Source organism: Vidua macroura, chromosome 5 (genome assembly GCF_024509145.1).
Source record: "Vidua macroura isolate BioBank_ID:100142 chromosome 5, ASM2450914v1, whole genome shotgun sequence".
NCBI classification, from domain to species: domain Eukaryota; kingdom Metazoa; phylum Chordata; class Aves; order Passeriformes; family Viduidae; genus Vidua; species Vidua macroura.
The window spans coordinates 40071548-40098316 of record NC_071575.1 but is presented as its reverse complement, the minus strand read 5'-3'; the positions used below and the strand labels follow the sequence as shown (position 1 = coordinate 40098316).

At 38.0% G+C, this 26769-nt stretch overlaps 1 protein-coding gene across 2 annotated transcripts in view; it reads right to left on the bottom strand.

Annotated features, from left to right (window-relative positions):
• Positions 1 to 26769, bottom strand: part of GRIP1 (glutamate receptor interacting protein 1) — a 308983-nt gene that overhangs the window by 90763 nt on the left and 191451 nt on the right. For both annotated transcript variants that reach the window (XM_053978037.1, XM_053978036.1), the window contains exon 2: positions 11117 to 11197. In XM_053978037.1, coding sequence (XP_053834012.1) covers positions 11117 to 11197 — 81 coding nt within the window. The remainder of the gene's footprint in view (positions 1 to 11116; positions 11198 to 26769) is intronic.

Genomic DNA, 26769 nt, shown 5'->3' with positions numbered 1-26769 from the left:
AACAGGTGCCCAGTAAATTAATTACAAAATTAAATTTGCCCAGAAGTTACTTGGGAACCCTTGCAGGTGATCAAACCTCTCACTGCCCAGGATAATTAATATAAACCATGAATAGATAAAGAAGACAGTTTAACACAGCAGTACTTAGCATACCTTTGTGTTAGTGGAGTAGTGACTGTCACTCAGATGCTTTTTCTCCTTCTTTTGACACAATTCCCCAAGATTATTAGTAACAAAAGAGAGGACAGGAAAGTCATGAAAGAGTTTTCACAGTAGTTAAAGAAAAATACCTGGGAGGAAAGACCCCTGAAGCACAACTTGATTACTTTAACAATGGGAAGATTAAATGGTGATTTTATAGTGAAGTGACTATAAAGGATGAGGTGAATTTTGATGAAAAACAACTCTTTCTTACAAATGAGGTGAACCTGAACCTGCACATACTCAAACTAAAAATAAATGCAGTGAGTCTAACCACAAAAGGTTGTGATGGGTTTTGCATCACTGGCAACCACAAATAGATTGAATGTCCTTCTAAAATATAATTCAAATACCAGCTGAGATACAAATAAATTCCAGGAAGCTGTATGTTTAGTTCAGACAGTCGCAAATACCTCTTTTGTCCCCATAAATTAATAATAAATACATCGAAACTTGAACAGACTTTGTTCTTACCATTGCACTTTTAAACAGCAAGGAAACAAAAGCTAGTTTGCACTGATGTTATAATAACTGATATTATAGAAACTTCTGGTCTTTCAGATCCTGCACAAATCAAACCACTTCTTTTATTCTGCACTATGAGGCATGCCATTACATCTCTGTCTGCCCCATGCACCACGAATGTGATGTGGAAGACAAACGAGCACCAGAATCTCTTTTCCTCTTTTGATTGTAAGAAATGAATAGAAAGCATGAAAATGCTGTAAGGCAAACAAGCAAAGAAACCTTTTCTCCATTCTCCATACAAAATACTTTGAGCCTTTTCATACTGGCAAAATGGACATAGAATTTTATAGCAACAAAAAAAAATTAAGATTTTTGTGTACAAATCAGAGTGTAGAGTGAGAATGAGCAGCTTTGATCCACTGATACAATTGAAAAGAAGAGGCGAACTACTATCCAGATCTGGGGTAGCATATTTTGGTGTTACCTTAGTAGATGGTATATTATTTCCTTACTATTTTCATGCCCTGAAATGATAATCACTGAAGAAACTGAAAGAGATATTAAAAAACCCCTGAACAGATGGAAATCATGCATTAAGTCCTTTAAAGAGGTATTAGAAAATATATTAGGAACATTAAAAACATCAAGTTAATTATCTATAAGATAAAAATATATTAAGTGCAAAAAGACTCAAGCAGGCAAATTATTAAAAAATTATCCCAAACTTCTCAGAGGAGCAAATTTCCCAGACCTTAAAGGAACGAGTCCAGGTTTTGTTTGCTAGTCATATGCTTCTGTCTACAGATTGTACAACACAAGACTTTTGAAAGAAAGCAATGCCCTCCTGAGTCAGATCAACACTCCATCTAATCCTCCTCCATCTTGGAAAGCAAGAAAATGAGGCTGAGTGACAGCATGAGAGCCAGTCTACTTTGCCCAGTCTGGTCCTGCCACAGTTCCTCGACATCCAGTAGCGTCACAATAGAGACTACAATGCTTCTCAGTCTTTTTAATATTTATATATGAAGCTCTTGGCAATTAACTTATCCAGTCTCTTCTGAATGCACTGACACAGTCTGTATACACAGATTTACTGCTTGGTCTTCCTCTCTAGAGATACTAGATCCATGAATATCTCAACATAATGATGCAGAAATAATTTTGCTGTTGAATACACATTTTTCCTCCAATACTGGACTGAAAGCAGTATAGAAAAGAACGTTGAAATAGATTTCAACTCAGAGAAAAATATATTGCTGGAAAAATTTGTAATACATTTCCTTACTTCTGAACAGACCAGGGAACCTGAGCATTCCCCGTGGGTCTTCTCAGGTACTATCTATTTTTCTGAAGATAGCCCCTCTTCTTGCCCCAAGAAAGCCCAGCTGTGCTATCCTGTGAAAATGCAGTCATTTTTCAAGAGGACAATACTAAACTTTAGCTTCTCAGTCACCCAGAAGAACCTCTAGTAGCTGTAATAGGTTGCTGTATTCCACAAGGGACAGTCAGTCCGATTCCACAAAGTTTTACAACTTGTAGACAGCAGTAACTGTTTGGATTGGCAAGTTTTATGTTCAGCCAGTTGCACAATCCCCAGGTTACAAATCTCCCTCTGCTTGGCACCTCCTTCCATGACTGTTTAGCAGCATACGGTTTTCCTCCCTCTTTCCAAGCTCACCCAGATAGTCCAGTGTCTCTTTCAGAGACTGTCTTCATGCTCCTATTTCAAGCCTAGTCTTGACCGTCTTTCTTTTTTTCCTTGTTTCCCTCTCCTCACATGTCCACTACACCATGCTACCTCTTCTAACTGAAACCTTTAAAGGAGAATAAATTTTTCAAAGACATCACCAATGCTTTGATAAAAACGAACAAAACCAACCATCACAAGGGTAACTTCCCTTTGTGGAGCTTAGAGAGCACGCCAGAATTGTAGAGGAAAACAATTGTCCTGGAAGATGGGACCCCCAACCTCAGGAGATGCACTGATGCTTCCCAGCCTATCTTCAGGTTCCAGGCTCCACTGAAAAATCCTGTGCTATCACCGTGACTGAAGGCAGGCGCTAGGGACTCGTGCTTCAAACTAGCAAATGACCAGAGGAGTACATGCACGTGTAACACACTGCAAGCACATTTGCTGAGTATACAACAATTTGCTCAGAACTGCCGATCCCTGCCCCAAAATGTGTATGCAACAGCTAAACTGCTGAGACAGTTTTTTTAATGATGTTATAGATGCTATATGGTATATCATCCTATACTACATATAGCTAAACTGATTTTTCTGGAAAAAAAAATGCAGCTGCAATAAATTAATACATTTTACTTTGAAAGACTAAAGGTAGGCAAAACTATATGCAATTAAATCCAAATACACATAAATGAAGGAGTTTGGTACCATCAGCAACAAAACCTGTTCCTGGCTGTGTGAACAGTGAAAATAATTTCAAGTCAGTTATATTTTCAGACCTTGAATCAGCTGGGTATTTGAAAAAGTGCATGTTCCTTGTGTATAGTATTGCCCTTAACACATTTCCTCCTTCATAGTAAAAGGAGTCAAATGAGATTGCTCTCTATTCTAATCCTTTTCAGTACTGAGAAACACCAGCATGTAGCAGACACGTAAAGAATATGTATAAATAATCAGCAATCTCAACTGGGTAAGAACTCAGTGACCTTTGTTAATTTCCTACAAGACACAAATTTCTTTCATGTTTATCTGTGTATGAAACATGAATGACATATGAAGTCCTTCCAACAAAGTTATTTTGATGAAAAGGAGGAAGGACAAGAAAGAAATCTTCAGTAATGAACATGAGAAAGCAAATTCAGACATTTTCAATGTCAGTGGGAAGGAAAAGACATATAGCTCTGCAGCTGCTTCACAGACCATTTGGTAAACCTCCAGCAGGTTAAACAAACACACAGGGAAGCCTGTAAATGATACAGCAACTGTAGCCTCTCATCAAACATGAAAATCAGCAAATGACTTTGCAGATATAATAAACACCTCAAGTGCAGAAAAGCTTACTAGCCTGTGATCTGCATTTCACAGGTCAGAACACTTGCTTCTGCTCAGAAATCACCCAAGATCGTAACCATAATAACTGTGACTGCAGAGGTTACAGCTAAATGCTTAAAATCTCTTCAGTGGCATTTTGTGCTGATTTTTAAAAGTACATAGTGAAAGTGTCTATGAGAAAAATGCAAATTGAGGGAAAGAAGTGCTTTTGCAGACACATACTTGAATTTCCTAACCCAGCTTTTACTAATACACGTTTTATTTTCAAGTCTTCTGTGATGAATTTTTTTTCTCACCATGAGAACTATGAAAAAGGTTGAGGATGATTTTGCAGGTTTTCTCAGGCAAATCATGCTCTTACTCTGCAAAACCAGTAAGTCAATGAAGTCTATTTCACATTTTGATGGGGGATGAAGGATTAGGTAACACAGTGCTGCATCTGTGACATCAGAGTGCTTCTGAAATCTGAGGGAAGCTGAAGTTAAAGGCAAAGCATGTTTCTTTTGACAAGGATGGAAAAAGTGACTGAGGACTGCACAAGTCAGGCAACATTGCTTGAGAAGGTGGCTCCACTGTGGCAAATAATGCAAGGGGGCCTGCTGATGTTAGGAGCACTGCCAAAAAATAATGGGATTGTTTAAATCTTCTGCAGTTTTATTCAGCAGAAGAGCCTGAAGGAATTCGACCAAGTTAACTGTGGCATGAGAACAGCTGCTTTTGAACACTCACTGTCCTGCCAATGCCATATTAATCACCAAGAAAAACAAAACTGGCTCTGGAGCTGTGTTTGCACATAGGCAAACACGCACCCACAGGGATGCATCGTCCGTCTGCCACGTCTGTCAGTCACCAGGAACCTAGCTCAGATGTTAAGAGCAGAGCTACAGGAATAACCTGGGAGGCATCTTCCCTCCTGAGCAGTGTCACTTAATGGAACTTAGATCCCAGGATCACTTCAGAAGTCTAATTTTTTTTCAATCAATGTGGACTTTTTTTTTTTAGAAACCCTTTTATCTCTCCATCTTACTTTCCAGATTTCTCATTTTTTTTCTGAGATTATCTTGCAACAGAAAATTAACGCGCTCCATCTATTCTACTATTACAATATGCAGTACAGAACTTTTCCTCGTTTAAATCGAGGCACAGCACACAGGATTCTAAATTCAGCTAATGCAATTCTATATTGGCAATTCAATGACATCGTAACTGGATCACATGTTCTGGCTTTAATTTAGATTGGATTCTGGAATTTTTGTATTTTTATATATATACACACATATGGAGATATATAAAAATTCAATTACTTTCATATTTCTTCAAAACCTATGCTTGCTTCCTGATAGTAATTTTCTGATAGTACTTTTATTTAAACAGACGTTTCCAGATGTTACAAAAGCCCAGGAATCATAGTGAAGAAAGAAGAAGGGTCTTGAAAATTCTTCAGCTTCCACCTGACCTACATTTGAGTTCATCAGCTGTGGGCAGTAGACAAACCCCTCAGGAAAGCCAGATTTGATGCAGCTTGAGAGAGAATATGAGCACTTGCTGCTGTGGGCCAGGGAAGGGAAAAAAAGGAATATCTCTGTATTTTTGTAAACAGCTCCTCTATGTGTTCAGAGCCAAAGACCAGATGAAAACTGCCTTACTGCCTTCTAATGACATTTACATTGTGTATTTAAATATTTCAGAGCCTGAAAATTCCCAGGATGTTAATTATTTGTTTTATTACAATAATTTAGTATTTCATAGCTTCTCTTAGGAATATTTTGTGTCCTAAGCAATTACTGATGACACTACATCATACAGCAATTACTTTTTTAGTATCAGCTCTGTAAATATTATCTTTTCAAGGCATTTTAAGCTTCTTTGATTTGCATGTGCTCCCTTCTAGCTAAGCAGTTCAAAATTCAGCCTACCCTAAAATTATGTTTGTTTAACATTTCATTTTTGCATTAAAATCCTGTTACCAAGCTCCCCCCAAACAAAGCTGCAAAACATCTACTAACAGCAATTCCAGATCTTGAGCCAATGCAGAGGATGTGCTCAGGGCTGTACATTCACTCTATTTTCTCTCCAGTTTGATGGCTACCCTTGTTTTTGAGATCAAACACTGTGCTGAAATACAAAACCTGTATTACAGCATGCTTCAAAGAATCAGGTAGTGTGGAAAGAAAGTGCAGTATTTACACATGTACAAAGGAATTGAAAAATCTAGTTGCTTTAATTTCAGACTTTAAAGTCGTGACAATTTTCCTTCAGAGCACAGTGACCTATTTTAATAACTGACCTGTTAGTACCTCCCTGCAGCTGGGTACAAAACTTGCAGATGACAAATAAAAAACTGGTTAGAGAGAAAAAGAGGCTCCTGTTGGTGGAGAAGACCTCAAAAGAATGATTTATCACATCTAGTTTGGTCTTTTCCTGCTTGTCTTTGCAAAGGTTGGCATGCACTCTCACCATAAATGCAGATACTTTGCCTGTTCAGCAGATCCGTTATCACTGTGGACTAGAAGGTGGCTGGAATGACACTTGGGAAGGCTCCTGTGGGTCCCAGAGGCAGACAGAGCTGGAGCACAAGGGTTCCATGGGAGGCGAAACAACAGTGGCTTGGACAACATGGTGAGGACAAGACTTCAAGAGCCTTCTGCTAGGTGTGTTGAGCAGGGCAGAAGGCAGGCAGCTATGTTATTCTTCTGTCCCAAACAACAGGAAGACGCCTCTCTTTTAGGGAATATTTCCACTACTCTTTGTTATTTGGTGTCCGTTTCTTGAACAAGAATTTACTTAGGAAAGAGACAGCTCACAACTGCAATTGTCCTAAGCTAAACAAAATCTCTGAATTCACAGATGCTTCAAATTGCTCTCCCAGTGTATAGTTCACACTACATTTCTTCTGAGTCCTTGACTACTTCAGGCAACAAGACTTTACATAGTCAGAAGTTTGAGACAGTGCACATGTCTCTCAGTAGACAGAAGAAGGAAGAAGTATGGATTTAATTTTTTTTTAAATTTAATGCCAACTAGATTGAGCACAGATTCACTTTTCCCAAAGACACAAATAAAAATGAAGCACTGAGAAGCTGAAACATTTCACCTCAAAAAAACTGTGGTGTTTTTTTACTATTTTTTTTTTTAGTAATGGTAAGTTTTAAGACTCAATAAAAAATATGGAGTAAAAGCAAAACAAAACTTTTGTTTCAGATTCTATGAAATATTTTAATCGGTCTTAAATTTATGGTGTCTTATTCTCACTTCACAAAGCAATAATTTTTATTCTTGTCTCAGGTCACTGCATTTCCCTCCATGCCCCCAGTTTTCAGTATGTGAATTGCAAACAAAGAAACAGATGTATAAAGTGAACAGTTTGCACATCATTACTGTTGACTGATTTACCCATGTTGTTTAAACAGATAAGGGGGCATTGGATTTTAGTTTGGAAATCATGGGAACAGCTATTCAGCCTGCCCATATTCAGGACGGCACAGGAACACGCTTATATTGAAGTAAATGTTAAGGTCTCCTTGACTTCAAAGTGCCTCTTGAACAGTGCCATCAGCTCTTGACATTGTATCAGTGCCACAGGAAGAGTTGATGTCCTTTTTAAAGCTCCTGCAGGAATAAGCAATCCCAGGAATTACACCTTTGGCTCACCTGCTACGGACCTAACACTTGCCCTTGAGCTGGGCATTGCCTGGACTCACGGCAAATCAGGAAACCTCAGTCCAGAACTCAAGGGAGCTATGTCCATCTAAACCTGGGGATTCAAGAGGCTGCCTATCAAATACCCTTATTTTAAATTACAGTTGTTTTTAACTGCATCTATGATTGTGAGGGAAGGGTCTAACCCACAACTTCTGAAACACATTGTTTTCACTGATGTGCCTTAACACTAGTCCTGACAGTTTTTTCAGTGGAGCACAAAATACTCACTCCCTTGGCTTCCATAAGGACAGGGTAGCAATAAGGGTTCATTATATTCTGCTTGACAGTCTAAATTTAAATATTTAGAGGGGAAAGTCTGTTTGTTTCTGACTGCAAGCTGCTTCTCATACTAGCATTACCTCAAGCCTTACTTTTAAGTTAAGAAATTCTGACTGTGAAGCTAAGTAACATTTAAAACAATCATGTATATATAACTGCAACTAAACACCTACACATATGCAAAATAAAGTCCATGTTTCAAACTGCATTATATTAATGCATATAATTTGAATTAACTATTATTTCAGCAATTCTGTAAATCCCTTTGAAAGGGTCCGTTGCTTGTTGATTTTGCACCATGTGAAGACACGGAAAATATGACATGTAGTTTCATTACATGAATAATGCATTCTGCATCTCAAATAAGCAGACTCTGCTCCAGGGAGATGCTTAATCCATTCCTTCCTTCTGGGGATGAAAGAAATTAAACTCAGTGCACTGATCTCACAGTATGTGCTCATCTGACTTTAATTATAATAATAATTTCAACATTTTTTCCTGTAAAATAAACCAAGCCTGAGCTCCATGTAACCTCTACAGAATTACACTACTTCTCTGTGCACTCAGTCAGTGCTCATCAATACTGCTCTTTCAATACAGTTTCACATGGAAGGATAAAACCCACCTCTAGAGGTTTGCAGCTGGTATAGTAGTTTGAGGCCTCACAGCAACAAAAACTTGCCTTTTTGATAGTTGCCAAGAGGATGGAGCAGTGAAATCCTTTAAAGTGAATTCAAATGTCATGAGAAGGGACTTTCACCAGACATGGCGAGATGCCGCAATCCCATTACCAAGCTGGAAGATTTACATCTCACATCCTGTGTATTTTTTTTCACAGACTGTTCAAACCTGTGCAAAACTCTGTATACAATCAATTATCTTGTTAAAACCCAGAAGTTTTCTCTTGGCTAATTCAATAGGCAGAGCATTCCTTGGGAATAGAACATCTGCTGTTCCATGTCTTAGGAATGACAGAGCATCAAGTGGAATAGACAGCTGTACTGTCAAAGGTACTCCCATGCTTGAAGCTTGAAAAACTAGCAGTTCAGAAATGTGATGTCTTATCAGGTATACCATCTGGGGGGGATAGAAATGAATGCTTCCCATATAGGATAAGATCTCCATGTGAGGATTACTGACAGTAACTCCAACTGACATGTTCCCAACCAGGTCCAGCAGAATTTACTGGGTTCACTGCACAACACCTTCCAATTCAAAAGCTATTTGGAGCTGACCTACATACTGTCAGAAGGGTGATCCTGCTCCCGAGCAAAAGCAGCTGTTCTGCTTCTGGTCTTGTACTAATTAACGTTACTACTTAATAGTGAACCTCCTATTGCCAAACGAAGCTGGCTAGCTGGGATGCTAATTCATAATGTGAATTAAATGCTCACAAACAAGCGAGAACAGAAGCTATTTACAAGGTACAAAACATTGTGTCAAGTGATATAAATGTTTATAGATCATTTTCAGAAACTTCAGTCAACTCCTAAATGTTCAAGTTAATTCTCAAAATAATGCTTAGTTTTGCAAAGCCTTTTATGTATATAAACCCATAACATCCATTATGCTACAATGTGAATTTGCTAGGGCATGAAGAATTTTAATTATGATTTTTTAAAATATCCAACCAGCTCAATCTTATTTATCCTTTGAGGCTCCTAAGGTCTGGAAATGGAACAAGGCATTCAGATAAATGCCATCACTATATTAAAAGATGAAGAATATATATAAGCTTAGATCAGCTGTTTTCAGAACACCTGAAATACAACAAAGCACATCTCACCGAATACTTGTATTATCTCTCCGAATAAACTGTGACTTATGCAGAACACACAGTAAAAATTTATCTGCAATGCTCTCAAAAAATCCAGAATGTGCATCAAAATTGTAAAAAAAAATCAAAATAAATGGTAATTAGTCATGATGACTATTACTCAACACTTGAAATTCCTAATCCTATTAGATGCTCAGAAAAAAAATTGTACTAGTACATTTTTATCCAACTTTCTCTTTAAAGAACGCAAATGAAAATCATCAGTTCTCAAAATGTCAAGTGAAACCACAAACTTCAGTCTGTTCTCAGACCTTAGCTTAAGTGTTTTATAAATACAGTAACAACACTATAAATGATAACTACGAAGATCACAGCAAAAAAAAATCAAAAGGTTGAATACTTTCAAGGCCATAAATATTTTTGACCTATGAGCTACAGCATTACCTGAAAAGTACCCTATAGAGGTTTTCCTTCACTCTGAAGAACAATGAATATCGATTTGTATTGACTTGGATAAAAAAGACCTAGTTGATGTTTGTATAATTAAAATTTTTCTTAGAAGATTAACTGCACACTGGATGCTGTACTTTGTCTTTTCACAATGGTTATGATCTTCATGATTCTACCATAAAAATAACAATTTTTAAATCACTACGATATTTTCAAGAATGAACATGAATGTTCATTATAAACAATACTAAGAGAGAGAGCAGCTCGCTCTCTCTCATGCATAGAAACGTGCACATGAAGCATCCACAAAATGTGCTTTGGCTATTCACCAAAGCTGTTGGGATGAAATCTGAGCCTAGCAGTGGCAAAGGTCTGAGCTCCATCCCCCACCCACAGACTCTGTGGGTTGTGCGTCTTTGTTCAATAATAAAGCCACTTAGCACAGGCACTATTAACCATTAGAAGGTGGGTGACATGACCTCACAGCTTCTGATTTCTATTGCAATGCAAACTCCCTTTGAGTCAGAGGTTACTGTGCTTGAGGTGAGAACGGCAACCTCAGTAATTCTACCAGAGTGCAACCTTTGTCAGTGTTCATTTGTTTCCATTAAAAGGTCTCCAAAATATTACTTGAGGTGAAAATCCCTTTAGATTGCTGCATAATATGTATGTCAAACTTGTACGTGTATCAGACTTCTCTGAAGTCATTAAAAGAGACACAGGTTGAAAGATCACTTATTTTAACTAACTATTGATCTAATGGTCCAGCTTTGTGAGATGCAATGAGACAAAAGACAAGGATGGACAAGTGATTCTGCATGTGGCAGAAAATGACATGAAGACAAGAACTCCGGCAGAGTGTTTCTCTGTTGGACTTCTGAGCCTGCCTGATGAGTAGTGGAAAATATGAGCCAATCTCCGTCTGTTATCAAAGAACATATTTCAGAGGGCCTGAAAATATATGAGCCTCTGATGAAGAGGTGGTTGTGTTCAGTATCTCAAATCTGCTGTGAAAGACAGAGATACAGAGGTTCTTCACAGCAAAAGCTTGAGGCAACCTAACTGTGGAAACTTCTTACAGCTCTCTTGGAACTCTCCTTATAAAGCTGCTTGATAGCAACTTTAATACATTTGCTTTTTATAACTAGTTGAATTTTGATTAGTATTACCTTGCTGTTCAAAAACAAGTTAGGTGTTACAAAAAGCGAAGCAAGTCTTACCTGGAATACTCTGTCTCCTCACAGACAGTGCTCCATCAGGTGCCTTTGCCTGGTTTGCAGATTTTGTATAAGGACTCTCATCTAAACAGAAACAAGCAACACCTTCAGTTACTGTTAAATATAATGCTTAAAACAACATTTTTTAAAATCCAGATACTGTATGAACTAGCAGAGCAGATCACAAGAGTGAGCCAGATGAGGATGGGTATTTCTAAATGCTAATTCAATGCTCAATGTCATGTTTAGACTTGATGACAAAGGCTCTGAATAGGAGAGCTGAAAAGGATGTGCTAGAACTCAAATTGGAGGCCTGATATACAAAGGCTTTTTCAAGTTTAACATACTGATAGAAATTGTCCTTTTTTCACGTTTAGAAGCTTCGTGTGTCAAAGACTTGAATGACAGAGGCACAGTCCCTGTTCAGGAGTAAAAGGCTTCCAGAGGCTTTTGAATATTCTGGCTGGGAAGATGCACTCCTTTTCCTTTAGGATCTGTCAGTGGGTGATTCCTTTTCCTTTGTAACGACTGATTGGGGAAAACATCAGAAAGCTGTTGCCAAACAGGCCAGGCACATTTGTGCCTCAAGAACAGCATTGTGCCTGTCTATGTCTAAATAGGAAGCTGTGTGGAATACCTACTGATCAACTTCAGTGCATAAAAGACCACTGATGGTGGGATGAGCAGATGAGTCACCAGTTAGAGGCAGCATTAGACAGAAAGGTAGTCCTCTACATCCCTCTTAAGAGCAGAACGATGGTAAGGAAAAAAATCAACTATATTGTAGCTTTGGAAAGGACAAGCTATGAGTGCAGGAAAGAAATGTGAATGAAAGAGAAGAAATAGTATATGCATTTTATTATTTCAATAAAAAGAAAGGAATCAGAAGAAATAAAGCTTCTCCCTTTAACTGAGTACTCAAAGACTTTGAAGTGTCACAAATCTTTCTGTTTGCATATTTTTCTTCAGATTGCAAATGACTGATGCATTTATAGTATGTGCATGAATACATGCTTAAATAGTAATCTGTTATAGCATCCTCAGATCAAACAGAACCATATAAACTTTTTCTGGAGGACCATCTTTTCAGCTGACATTCTTGACAGTATAATCCTTCTTTGCTGATTACACTCTTTACATCTGGCGAGGTCTCAAAACTCCTTTAGAAACTTGCATCAAAGACAGCAGTCCATTTTTATACCAGTGAGATAAGGATTTGGTCAGCATAATTTAATTTAAAATCAGGTCTCAAAGAAGTGACTGAAAGAGTTGGTTATCCTTTAGAACCAGAACTTCTGTAATGAAGTCTGCTGCTGTTAGGCAGTTGCAAAACCAAAAAACTTAAATTAATTAAAAAGGGAAAAAAGGAAAAGGCAAAATAATTATTTATAGCCATGAACCTTGATAAAAATACAGCAACTAGTGAAGAACATGTATTGGTAAAATAACACAACAGCCATTATAATTGTGTTTTCTACAGTAAAATGAACTGCAATTGTTTTAGGACTACAATGTTACAAGCAGAAGAGTAACAGGCTTGCTTATACTACACACTAGTACAAATGCCAAGAAAATAAAGCTGCCAGCTATAGGAAATAGAGAAGCATGGAAAAAATATTAACATGGATCTAGGTACATAATTTAAGAAAAAGATATGTAAAGCCTTATACTTCCATTTGAGGTAAGTCGATAAGCTAATATTATTGCATATGTAGAATATACACCCCCTCATTAAAGAAAAAAAAATACAGTAAGACTGAACTAAAGCATCTGAAAGAAGTAGCATTTATCTTTTATTCTTTCCCAGAAGAAGCACCACTGAGCTTGAACTCAAGGCTCAAGACAAAGAAACGGAACACGTGGCTTATATGTCCCATCCATTACTATTTAGTTGCAGTTGCTGAACAGAACGGCAGATAGTGTGAGACACACATTTTTCTATTAAAAAGTGGGCAGGAAACATCATACAATTTCTTTATTACTGATGGATAGCAATAACTTCTGGGGCCTATTTGACTGTATGCTCTACCTAGGAAAAATCTATCAATTTACAGAACAAAACAGTCCTCTCCAAGTCAGACTTCTTACATACAAATTATTGTCATCAGATTGAGGGAGAGGAAAAAAAGGAAAGAAGAATTTTTACAACTAGACCTTTTCCACTAAATCTTTGTCATGGACCAAATCAGTAAATCATCTCCACTCTCATGCTGGAAGAAGATTTTCCCAATATTGCACTGGACTAGGAGTACCTGTGGTTACTCTGAGTTCAGAACACAGGACAAGTCTGCAAACCTTTCTGGTTAACAACACCAGTGAGGGGAGGGGACTGCACATTCAAATACTTACTAGGGAGCTTGAGCAAAAATGTTTTCTACATAATAACTGGCAGATGTGAAAGTAACTAAGACTGCACAGGTGAGTAAGCTAGTATTTTAATTTAAGCCTTTTATAACTGAAAGCTTATATGGGTTGCGTACTGTAGGCATGAAATTGCATTACATTTCTTAATCAGTTCACAGATTCTCATAGCAAAACAAAGGGCCCAAAAAGTTTCTTCATAAACTTCTGAAACCCCATAAATGCAAAATATACCCTATTATTATTGGGAAAGAACAATGAACCATTGGTGGACTGGTAAGCTGTTCTCAGAACCGGAAAGAATTTTCTTCCAATGCCCTTTTAACAGTAAAATCAGACTGCAACATAACTAGAAATAGGTATGAAGGACTCCAAGCAGCAAAGGAAAACAAGCATGACCAACTGTACAAAGAGTTGCTATTGAGTCTTACGGAGATGCTTAACTGAGACAGGAAAGCAAAATAAAGATCAGACAGATGCAGATATGTCACCCTAAAGAAGCTAGAGAGACAAGGAAGTCCTGAGAGCCCTGAAATGTCAGACACCATTCATGGTGCCCCAAATGAAAAAAATCTGTTTGTACATACTAACAAAGTTGCATGAGCAGCCACAAGAATTTATCACCAAATTAAAATTTCTTGATGCCTTTATCCACTCTGTAGTTAGCAGGGAGGGTGTTAAAAATGCAAAAATGTCTTATGACAGCAGTGCCTAGGGGGATTTGTAGCAGAGTTTTGTATTATCAGCAATGATAGACTTGGAGATGAAACTCAATTCAGCAAGCCAACACAGAAAAAGCAAAGAAGCAAAAGGATATGAAGCATTCTCCCTCCAAACAGGACATATAATAACTGAGTATCAGGAAAAACTGTAATATATTTTAAGACGCTACACATACAAAGTAGAGAGAGAAACAGGCTAGATTCAGAAATATAAATTTCACCTGTTTACACCCCTAATAGTAGCATATCATCAGCAGGGAGTAAGCCACAGTCCATAAGGAACTCACAGGCCAAACTGCATGGCCCCAAAGCACAGAAATGCCTTCACCTGGACACACAGCTGCAAACCCTGCCACTCGGAGCACGGATTGCTCCACAGGTGGCCACATTCCCTACCAGCTTAGCTACAGCCATCCACTTGTGCAGCTGCTTTTGATAGACCACTGGCTTTTTCTCCTCTCATAATTCCCTCTGGCTAAAAAAATCAGACAGCTCAGAGTAAACAATTTCAGCTAGTCAGTAGGTCATATAAAGGTGTCAGCTATGCCAGCAGATCTCAGTGATTACAGGAAACTAACCCTCTCATGCTGTTAAGAGGCAGGGGTCATTTCCACCAAATTCACACTTTGCATGTTTCTTACAGTTGTAAATGCACAATAGTGAAAGATGTACACTGTGTTAAGTCACTCCTTCTTGGCAGAACACAAGTGATAATCTCAGAGTTGACACCTTGCAGATTATTTGGATTCTTAACCAGCAGAGCAAAATTACCTTTTTGTCTTCTCCTTTTACTTGTCCTCATGAAACAGCCCCGAACACCAGTAAAAGCAGCTTACAAATCATCTTTTCAAAGCCCTCCATACCATTAGAGACTACAAAGATAATAATCAAGTGGACAGGCAAGTACTCCTACTGCTTACAGCTATTACTGTAGGTTTATTGCCCTTTGCTTGTGTGGTAGATAAACAGCTTTTTTTGCACTTTCCTTCCTATTTTTAACCTGATGGCATCTCTATCCTCTAACTGAATGATTCATTCTTTGAGTTAGCGACCATGCTGTGACCCATTTATATCATTCTGCATTGCTCTTACTATACAGGTGTGGGGCATCTGTCCAAGACTAACAGCTCTAAAGACTGTAAGAAAGAATAGTAATGTAACCCCAGAAAGATTATACATGAGACAATGTGTACAGATACATATCTGAAGTGCCTGGTACTGTGTCAGCAAAATGACCATATGCAATCATTAGATATTTGCTGTATTTAGTTTAATATCCTTTGAAGGATATCAGCTGGGGGCATGTAAGTGGGAATAAAAGGAAGGCCTAAAGATACTTCCTCAACAGTCAAGTCTAGACATTGAATGTTTCAGGCAGTTTATGACACTGAACCATTCTCGTGTCTCTCTTGGGGGCTGTGAAAGCTATTGACACAAGAATGTTGTTTACAGATGTGGTAAAGGCTAAGGGCACTCCCTCCTTCAAGTCTTCAAAAGGGGTTAGAGGATGTTTCCTTCACTGCTGCTGCCACACATGCGCATGCGATAACTGCTGAACCCAGTAAATGCATCCAAATCCTGTGCAGCACCAGGTGGCCCCAGGAGGTGACTAAGCACAGCTACATCCTATTTCATAAGAAGGGGAAGCTTCTTCCTACCCCACTGGGAACAGCTCCTGAACAACTCTGTGACTGCCCGTCCTACATGGAGAGGAAATGTGAAGATGCTTCACTTGTTCTCAGCTCTATGTCAGCATTTGTACCTGCTTTTCTACTGCAAAACTTGCATTAGAGGGAGCAGGGGAATAATGTGGCATCAAATTTGTACATGAGGAATTTCAAACATAGGAATTTTCTAATATTTAGGAGCTTGAAAGCTGTACTAAATTTTTTCAACAGTAAATGTGAAAGTATTATGAAGGAGAACAGAGTTTCCATCTTTCAGTTCTTAATTTTCCATTATTTGATGGCTTTACTTATGTCTTACCACAGAACAAGCCATTCTTTGGCCAAAGAAAAACTGAATTTAAATAATTTTAGGGCTTAACCATGTAGGTCCCAAGTAGACTTCACAACCCAAACAAGTGAAATCTGAGGTGTTCTCAAATGTTTCCCACTGTGAAGAATCTCCAACCAGAGTCCCAAGACTCCTCAAAGAAGCACATTAAATTTTCAGCTGGCTAACCTCCAGCTGTCTCAGTGTACAGGAGTAAGATCAACTACACTGTTTGCACCATGTGGGACAGCATGCACCTCACACAAATAGAGAATCACATATCTCTACAGACAGAGAGACTGGCAACACCACAAATTGTCAAGAGGATTGGTTGCAACTGAGAGAACATCCCTAAAAACATTCCTCAAAAATTAAAAGCACCAGAGCCCCAGTTGTGACTTCACACATTCCTAGATCTGTAATATTCCATCCACTGAAATTTGTTGTTCCTTAACTTTATAAAGAAGAGCATTTTTCACTAAAAACATCAAATTTTTATGAATCCTGCCAGTACAGCACAAAATGCAATAGGTTCTTATACTTCCTATATCTGAAACTTCTCTTGAATTTTATCTTTAAATGGCATAAAGCTCAATATTATCTAAACGTCTATTTTCTTTGCACAATATCATACCAGTGATGGTAAATCCCAAGCTACAGCATTCTTCATTATCTCCGATGCTTGCAGCTAGAGGCTTTTACAGATAAAAATAAACATTTATCCACTGATGCCTGAGATTTATAGAAGCTCTGAAGTTGTGGAAGGCTTACAAAGAGTCTTGGTAGAACTTTTAGGATCATTCCTGCAGCAACTGACTCTCTTCTAAACTCAGACCTTTTTTTAAAGATCTTCCCTTCTGTGAGAAAGCTGAAACACTGTTTGGAGCAGGGACTTGAAGCCCAGTCTCACATTCACAGAGAGTACCCAAACTGCTAGCTACACAATCATTTAGTCTTGCTAGCTCACTCTAACAAAAGTAACGAAAAAATATCTCAAGAGAATGTACTTTTCCTGGGAAAGTAGATTATTTTTGTAAGATTTCCTTTTAAATAATGCAAAAGTCTAGAGAAAAATTAACATCCTGGAACATTCATAGTTACTACAATGTCACTACAGCTGTGTCAGAGCATAAGGGACTATAAACTATTGAAAAAGAGACAAAATTATCTTAGCCTTTTTCACCAGATGTATAATGTACAGATTTTGAATGTATATGATTCAGGAAACAACAGAATGTCAACAAGTTGCCCATATGCTAACCCTTTCAGATGTGTCATGGGAGCGCCAACCATGAAATAAAGCATTAATTTCTCCTACTGGTACAGAGGAATAATAACTTTTCAAGTTCATTTTAGAGCTGTGGCTTCAGTCACATCCAATGAGACTTGATTTTTGAAATGGCAGTGCTGCTCTTCGAAGTAGTGCTTAGCTATATCTAAAATTTTTAAGCTTTGCATATAAAGTAGTCATTAATGGACTACACTCCAAGTAGGACAAATATGGATGTATTTAATCTTAATCCTTTCTTATCAAATTGTGTGCTCAGTGCTCTCAAGAGCAGTCTTTGTTAAGAAAACATAGGGTTTCAAATGCTTCCATAAGTAACATTTGTTGGTGTGTGTGACATGGAAAAATTATGAGAAGAAAGAGTTAGAATAGCTCCTCTGGTAATTTTCTTTTCCACATTTAGCAGATATGTCTCTGTTTTTTTCAGAAACTTAATTTTAACAGTTATACTACCAATAAATTGCTGTGTTGTCTCTCTAAAGTGAAAATTTATTCAATTTTATTATACTTTATGTAAATTTAATTCTCTTTTTTCTGAATTATATGGTTACTTATTACAGTAGCAGCTCAGTTTTAATCTAGAAGCAAGAGAAGTAGGGTACTGTAATTATGCATAACTGTGAATCCATTTCATATTGATATTTACAATACCTCAGCAAGCTTGACTGTTTGAAAAATGATCTGAATATCCTCCAAGTTTGCTTGTGCAAAGTTAATTTCCTATGCCTGTGCTTAGGTACCTGAATGGCAATGCTTGGTTTCCTAAATGACTAAGTATGCTGATCTCCTCCCAAAGCTATTTTGCTCATGAAAATTCAGAATTTTCTATGACCATTTAAAACATGCAGGATCTGCAGAAAGCTCAAAATGTGTCTCGAGAGATATTAGCATATGGTGAAATTCACTTCAGTGGATTATCTAATAAAGAAGTAATCCTATTTAAATAATACCCCAACCACAAACTACTTCAAATCTGATAAATATGTCTTTTTGTTTATACAGCATCAAGCATTAGGCACTAATGCCATAAACCAGAATCATCACTGAATTGTTACATAATTTTAGAATTCAACTTGAGTTTCACTTTATTGTCTTGAGCTGCTGTTTATTATTTACGGAAATAATACAGGCATCACATAAGTGATATGTGTGAGGATTACCCAGAACAGCTAGAAACTGAAGAGGCTGGTGCATGAAAATGCTTGACGAAACTGGGGACGTAAACTATTTTCTGTGACAGTCTTAGGATTTTTCTGTACATACAACTTCTGCAGAAAGCCTTATCCTAGAGAATGGGGCTATAAGCCTTTCCACTTAAAAGGAAATTCCTAAGTGACACAGATATCACTAACAGGAAGCATTTCCAGATATTCAAGCTTCAATTTTATTCTGAACACCTTGGTCCATAGGAAGGTTTTGTTGTCCTCCTTGCATGCTGGCATTGTATGAAAGTGCCACACATTAGCTTTTGGGGGGAAAATATATTGAAAACTGTTTTCTTTACAAAGTTCTAATAATTAGTAAATTCAATTACTTTAACACTCATACATGCTAAATCAGCATCCCTCAAGAATATTTGAGCATTAATGCCACGCTTCATGGAAAAACATTTTTATGAATAGCTATTAACTTTGATACCTTAGCATTACCTTTAATTCTCAAGCCTTGCTTCAGCTACCCATTCCCAGATGGGCTGGGAAGACAGTGATAGCTGATAGGGAGAAAAGGGGCCAAGCCATATCCCTTGGCTCCTGGACGACGCCTGAAGCTACAGCACCACGTCCTGACTGCTGTGGCTGCCCATCACTGTGCCTCCTTTGGACAAAAGGCAATTGGCTTCCTGGCTAACAGCATTCCACTGTAAGGAATGTACTACACTGTACCACAATGTGTGGTATGGTCTGTTGTTACATTTGTGGTTAAAATGCAACAGCAGAAATATATGCCGGTCATCTGAGTTCTGCATTGGCACCTCTACTGTTCCAGCAGATCTTAACAGCCATGTCTTTGTGCATCAACTGCGCCTGTGCTCTTTCAGCCCAGTCTCAGTAGAGGTTTTCCCTACAGTCTGACTGCTTGAAAGTTAGGAAGTAGAAGAGAGGAAGAGACATACCATCTTCTACGAGTGCAGAGCACAACACAAAGCATATCAGGACCATCTGCCCAGGTTGCTGACATTACAGCTGGCAGGGACTGGGGGAAGAGAGGATGTCAACTAGGAACTTCTCTAGTGCATGTCAAGGAAAGCAGAAGCTAGTTGCATGTGTGCAGGGGGAAGCCAGTGATATAGGTTAATAACTCAGTCAGTGAGACTGTCATTCAAGTTGCATAAAAAATAAGTAAAACATGTTAAACTGTTTAGAAAACAGGTGTTTAGTTTGCTTCATGGAAAATAGCAATAAGCAAAGTCACACCACTATCTTCAAGGAAAAGAAGTTAGAAATGGTAATTTTTTCTTTAGTTTAGTTATCCCGTCTCAATTCTGGTGCCGTACTAATGGTATTTTCAGTCAATTATATAATGTGTTTTTCAGCCTATTTGTGTCTGTAAGTGTCTCTGGTGATGACATCTTCATCACCTTCTTCTGGAAGCTGCTCCACAGGATGCATCAGGTCTCACAGCTGGAAAATAGTTCCCTCCATCAATCTGCAATTTTCTTTCCTTGCTTTAACTGTCATTCTATTATTCCTAATAACATTCTTCCACTGTTCAGAAGACCTTATTAAGAATGTCTTTCATGTATTCTATTCGTTCCAGAAACCACACAGTTTACTGAGCCTACTGCTTTAGGCTCAGATCCCACCAGTTTTTCTTACTGGGCATGACCTAGCACAAACCCTGGCTGATTTTGTCACCAAAGCACAGTGTACACACTGACTAGGATATTCATTTGGTGGATGCCATTTAATTTTAAAGCAAGAATTTCCACAAGTTTAACTCTAGTGTGGACACCATTAAGAGAAAAGCATACTTTTCCATCTTTGTAATGTATACATTTGCAGCATTATAGTTTTTGCTTTTTTTTTTTAATCCCACTAACAAGCTTTATTTGACTCACAGAATAATTCTAACCTGCCACTAGGAGCTGCATAAACATTATACTAGTACCAGTGTATTTATCCTGGCATGCCAGTGGGATTGCCCCTCTTATTTATAGTCCAAATTGGCATGGCTCAGTCTTAGTGAAAAACAGACCTTTCAGACTGCTCTTCTTTCAAAAGTCAGGCCATAAACCTGGCACCTTCCTCATGGCCTTGTGAAATACTGTCCTACTTTCAGCCCCTACCCTGGAAGAGTTTACTCAATATATCCACAGAGACTGCGCAATAATTTAGACTAACTTTACTTGTCAGCAAAACTTCATTGTTTTTGGAAGATGTGACAAGTTTGAACACAGTGCAGAGTAAGATTCCTTCTAAATAAAGTGCTGTGTCCTTTTAGAAGAGGGAACAAAGCATAGCAACAAAAGAGACGTCAAGTTGACAAAAGAAGATATACATATTTGTCTTACTTAAAGCTCACATAAAGCCTAGGCCACCTTCTGTGCTCCAGACAGCATCTATCCATGCATGTAGTTCCTTATAGCAAGGCTTTTAACCTGTCAAACAATCTTTATTTGCCAGTGTCTCCTGGGTCCTATTTAATCTCAAAGCTTATTTAGGGCAAGCAGTTCACTGTCTGTAGTATTCCTGAAATTCTGCAAAATTATTAGATCTGCTTGCCCACATCTTTGCCTACATGAAACTTAGTCCATGTGTGGATCAGCTTTTTGCAATCCTGAGGAAAAGACAGCAATAAAGAAATAGATAAAAATGAATGTATGGCATACATGAAAAATTATACCCCCATAACCTTCAAGAATGCAGATAATAACTTTTAATCTTTCTATGCACAAATCTTCCAAGCCTTTCAAGTAGGATCCCTTCTCTTTCAGGAATTCACAGCTGTGCCTTCACAAAGCCTTTGGCTCTGAATCTCTGAGAAACAACAACAGCCTTAACTTATTGCTGGCCACAACTGCAGGAAGAATAAATATGGATTTAGTTTTTTCATACTGTGAAAATTCTATTTAAACTTTTTTCTCTCAACACTACAGTAATGGTGATGCAATTGTTACATCTTTCTCTGTATTACCAGCACATTGCCAGCAATTTCAGATCTATCACAATACGTGTATGTGTGTGTGCATGCACATTTCATTTTAACAATGCATTTACTAAATTCATAAAATAATTTCAAAATAGACATCAGAAAGCAACCAAAAATAACAATAAATATCACATATTAAAAATAAGTTAAATCAACCTGATGCTGCTAAAGGACTCATTCGGCATGATGTTTAAGGCAAAAGTTCAGACCTTCCAGACTGGCCATATAATGAAGGTCAAATAAGCCCTTGTTTTGGGAGACCAACAGCATGATGAATGCCAGAGTCCAGATCACTCTACCATGGCTAGCCTGTGCCTTGTCCAGGTTTTTATAATGAAAGACTGAGGGAAACCAAGCTGATTTTAGGAGCCAGAGTAGACTATAACTATTAATAAGACATTGTATGTAAGACTTCAGACCCAATGAAGTACTGAATATATTAACATCTGCACACTGTTCAGGCTGTGGAATACATCTGTACTAAACCTCTGAAAAAAAGAAAGCTGAGAAAAATAGATCACATCATTATTTCACAGAGACACTATTTCCTATTTCCTTCATGATCTGAATACAGTACACATTAATGTAAACTGCCACTGAGAAGGGAGAAACATTCCTATGCATGCAAGGAGCAAAACACTTTCAATTACTTGCTGCAGCTTAGCAATCCAGGCAACAACAATATCTTATTAACCACGCCAGGAAGCAGCACCACCCCTATCAAGCAGGAAATACAACCGCAGGCACAGCTGGAATTTTATTGACCAAATCAACAAGAAAACACAGAAGACAGTATCTATACCAGGGCACAATGTCTTACAGATGACAGCACAAGTTTGATCTTTCAGGTATTTCAAGAAATAACTGGTATTTAAAAAAAAAAATCAATTAATTCAAGCTATGATTTCCGTATTGCACAAAGCAAGTGGTTTGCTGCTAAGAGGTCAGTTGAACACACTCATTTAGACTGTGAGAAGAGCAAAAGCAAGCTACTGAGACTCATAAGAATTGTTGATTAAGGCAGTGGCTTTTAACCTTTGTCTGTCAAGCCCTAAAAGATCACACACTACTGTGACACATCTCTTGGAAGCCCTTAAGAATAAATTATTCCTTTACTGCAATCTAGTTCTTAAGGTGTACAACACAACTAAGTATCTAAAAAGAGAAAAATAAAGCCTTAAAGACTAAAAGGCACCATCATCTGCTCTGAGAGCATGAACCAAACAAGTTTCTGCCCTCCATAGCCAACACATTCTGACTTCCAACTTTTACAAAAGCTCAAAGATATGCATTGGTTTTAGCTGGCTAGAAATGTAAATGCTTCTGAAAACATTTCCAAACAGAGGTTAGGACTGCGGAACAAGTACTGTTAATTCCTCTGATGGACAGTGCCAGCTCAATGTGCTTTCAGCTTCTGTGGTACATTTCTTGAGAGGAAAGCATCGGGGAGAGAGGCAGACCCATGGAGGAGACTTCTGTCAGAGTGCATAAGTATTTAAGGGGGTGGCAGGGCAGGGTGTAGAGGATGGAAGACTACAGAAAGTACAGGCTGGTAACAAGAACCAGTGGTGAACATGCTGTATGAGCATCAAATAGAAGGAGGAGAAGCCGCATCAGAGTTTGCAATAAACAAATAAACAGAACCTGTTTTGTCCAAAATTCTTGCGGGGAGTGGGGGGCAGGGGTGGGAGGGAAAGAAGGGTGGGGTTGGGAGGAGGAGGGGAAGATTGCTTGCTCTAAGTTAAATGTCTAGCAGATGTACTTTAAAAATAACCTGGGTTCCCATCAATCACTCTGAAAAACAAACACATAAAAACCCACCTGAAGTGGTCTACCAGCAAAACCCCTGCCATTCACTATGCATAATACAGGAGTCAAATTGTCCTTTGTGAGGCTTATGAAACATCTTGCTAATACTTTCCCCTTGTCTCTCATACTCCACAAAAATTCCATAACTATTTCTGTCTTCTTGCCTTAAGAGAATAAATAATAATAGTCTCATTTTCTATGAGTTTTATGGGTGTTCAAAGCTGCCAGTCACCTGCCATTTCCATGTAAAGTACAAACACAACCAGACTTGTCATTGAGGGAGTTGTAGGGCAGCTGAGCTGGTGGTATTGACCCTAGGCTTTCTGAACCTTTCTGTCCCAGAGTTTATAATAAAAATGTTGTTTTCTCTCTGTCAAAAGACGCTTCCACCGAACAGCTCTGTGAAAGCAGCTCCCATGCTTCATATTTCCGTGTAAGGTCAGACCAGAGGCAAGGGATGCTGAACAAGGCCATGCTTTCGCATGTTCCACAGCAGCATTCCTTTTGCCTGCTTGTTTGAGTCCACACTTCTTTCCTTTGAAGGGTCAATACATTTTAACAGTGTATTCAGAATAGAAAGAATCAAAAACGAGATGAGGTTTGAAAACGTAACAGAAAATAAATATATGCAATGCATAGGATGCTGTGAGTCAAGTAAGGAAGCGGGAGAGAAGAGCAAAACCAAACTATGTTGGATTGAAGAGGAAAAGGAAAGGAAGTGACACTATGGGAGAGGATGAATGGGAAGAGACTAACCCCACTTCTCACTTCTTTCTTGACTGCCCCCCAAACTCCTCTAACAAGTTATATTTCCTCTGCTAACTACACAGTACAACTGAAGCACACACAGATGTTAAAAGTCCTTGGCTTTGAGTTCCTACTCCTAATAGCAAAAGGCTAATGGAGAATCCACTGGACAAGCTGATTTGGCAAGAAACACCCAAGACACCAGTATCACAGCAGGAACTAATACTTTGCTGCTTCCCTTCCCAAACTGTCTCCTCTTCTTTAGGCTAATGTTTCTCCTAGTGAGACACAAATGAACAAGTGAGAGCTGTATTTACATGCTGTCACCATCACCAGCTCAAGGAACCTGAGTGGGAACTGAAAACAAGCAATGAAGTTCAGGAAACAAAACTCTTAATACTTTTGCAACCATGCATGAATTTTTAGTTCAGATAATTTCTTTAATATTCTGCTTAGCAGAGAAGCACACATAACAATGATAGTGCTACTGCTGTCATTATATGGATGAAATAAAAATATAGAAGTGTCAATGACAAAGACAAAACAAAGTGAACACAGGGTCCTGGCATAGAAATTATTTATTTAAGCACCACTCTTTTGTACACATTTTTCTCTCTAGCATGGTTTTTAAGGGACTGTGTTAGCCTCAGAATTGCTCCCGTTGCTTCCAGTATGAAAGTCTATTGAGATTTGCATGGAAAAAGTTAATTAGAAGTTGAATAAAATTACAACAGAGATCAAAGAATGCCTATTCCCTGAGTTCATGCCAAGATCCATATATATGTGAAGTTTCATACAAGTAATAAAAGTTATTTCAAGATGTTCTTTTCAATAAAGAATATGATAAAGAATAAAGTGTTTCTATTATTCTTTTCTAATGGATTTATTCAAATTAAATCAGAATTTAAAACAAGAAAGTTAAACACAAAAGGATTACTCTTTCATTGATATTGCCAGGATATCTTTGGTTTAGTCAGACTGGCTACTACAGCAATAGTAAAAGCAATAATTTTCCTTAAGACCCTGCTCTGAAAAGTATGTCAGTTTAAGGGAACATTTGTTCTTATTAAAGCCAAATAAAAAGGCAGTGGTATTTTAAAGTTAGCAGACTGCTTTAGACTCAAACACAAGCTGGATGCTGTTATGATTTGGGATGCCCACCTGCTCTGGTTTTGCAGCTATTCAGGCACATGCAGGGCTTTTTGCTAAGTGCCTTGAGAAATTAAAGACATGTATATTTATATAAAACATACAATAATACATTTTTCTGTGTGGTGATATTGTATAATGTAAGAAAAAGTAAGCAAAAATCCATCACAAATCTACACACCATCATTTCTACAAGCATTTCTAAAATATGGCACGTAATATCACATTCCCAATTGCAGCTATAACAGAACAGGCCACTACTGTAGCAGCTTCCTGCTGAATACCCTGGCAAACTGCATTGAGTATGGCTATCTGCAAGTCTGATACACAATTTCTATGTAAGAATAAAAAAATGGATATTGGAAGTCATACATTGATCATTTTAGTCTCTTCAAAAAAAAAATATTGCAATGTTTATTCTCATAAAGCTCATAAAAATAAATGTTTCCAACACAGTAATTTACTATACAAAACAATAGCATTTTCAGAATAACAGCACTTCAAAATAAAAAGGCTATAAAAGATTGTCCAGAATTTTTTTAATAAACACACAATTTTGAAGTTCCCAGATGTGTGGGCTACCATCCCTTTCTTCATAGATTTTTTGTGTGTTCATACACACTTTAAAATATACAGAAGTTTATTAAAGTGCATCAAAGTGCTGAAAGAGAAAAGGCTGCCAGTCCATTCATGCATACTGACACTAATCTACAAACATCACCACTATAGTGGCTTTCCATTTAAAAAAAGCCCAACTTTATTACCTTAATTTTGCTTCAATTCACTAATTACTATTTCAAGACTTCAGAATCCTTCGTGCATCATTTGCAATTAAACTCCTGTCACACAAATTTTAGTCTTTTCCACTGTACAACAGAAACAATGATTTCTATGTGAGCAGGTAAGTGATAAAGGAGAAGTGTGGGTTTGTAAAGGTATGGGTGCTGATTTGACTGACCCAGTTCCCTTATGAAAACCTGCCTAAAGGAACAGAGAAAAGCCATTTTGGATTATGATTATAGTTACAGCTCTCCTGGACAATATTTGTGAATCATCATTTCTTCATGTTGATGTTTTAGCTTGCCAAAAAGTAACTCCAGCCTGGTAATTTGCTAGCTCCCCATACAACTTAGAATATCGCCAGTCCATGGTAATTTTTTCTTCCTCTGCCTTCTTCAGTACACTGAAAATCCTCATGACAACCCAGAGAGGACAGTGCATTACACCTAACAGTGACACTGGCAAAGATCAAGGATGGAGAAGAAAATGTGAATTTAGTTGATGGATTCAGCAGGCAGAAATTAGGCAGATGTCACACATTATGCATATATGTGCTCCTATTTCTATCAGCCTTTTACCAAATAATTTAGGCCAATCATCCAAACCCATAAAGCACCATGGAGTAAGGCACAGCAGTCAACTCATCCACAAGATAG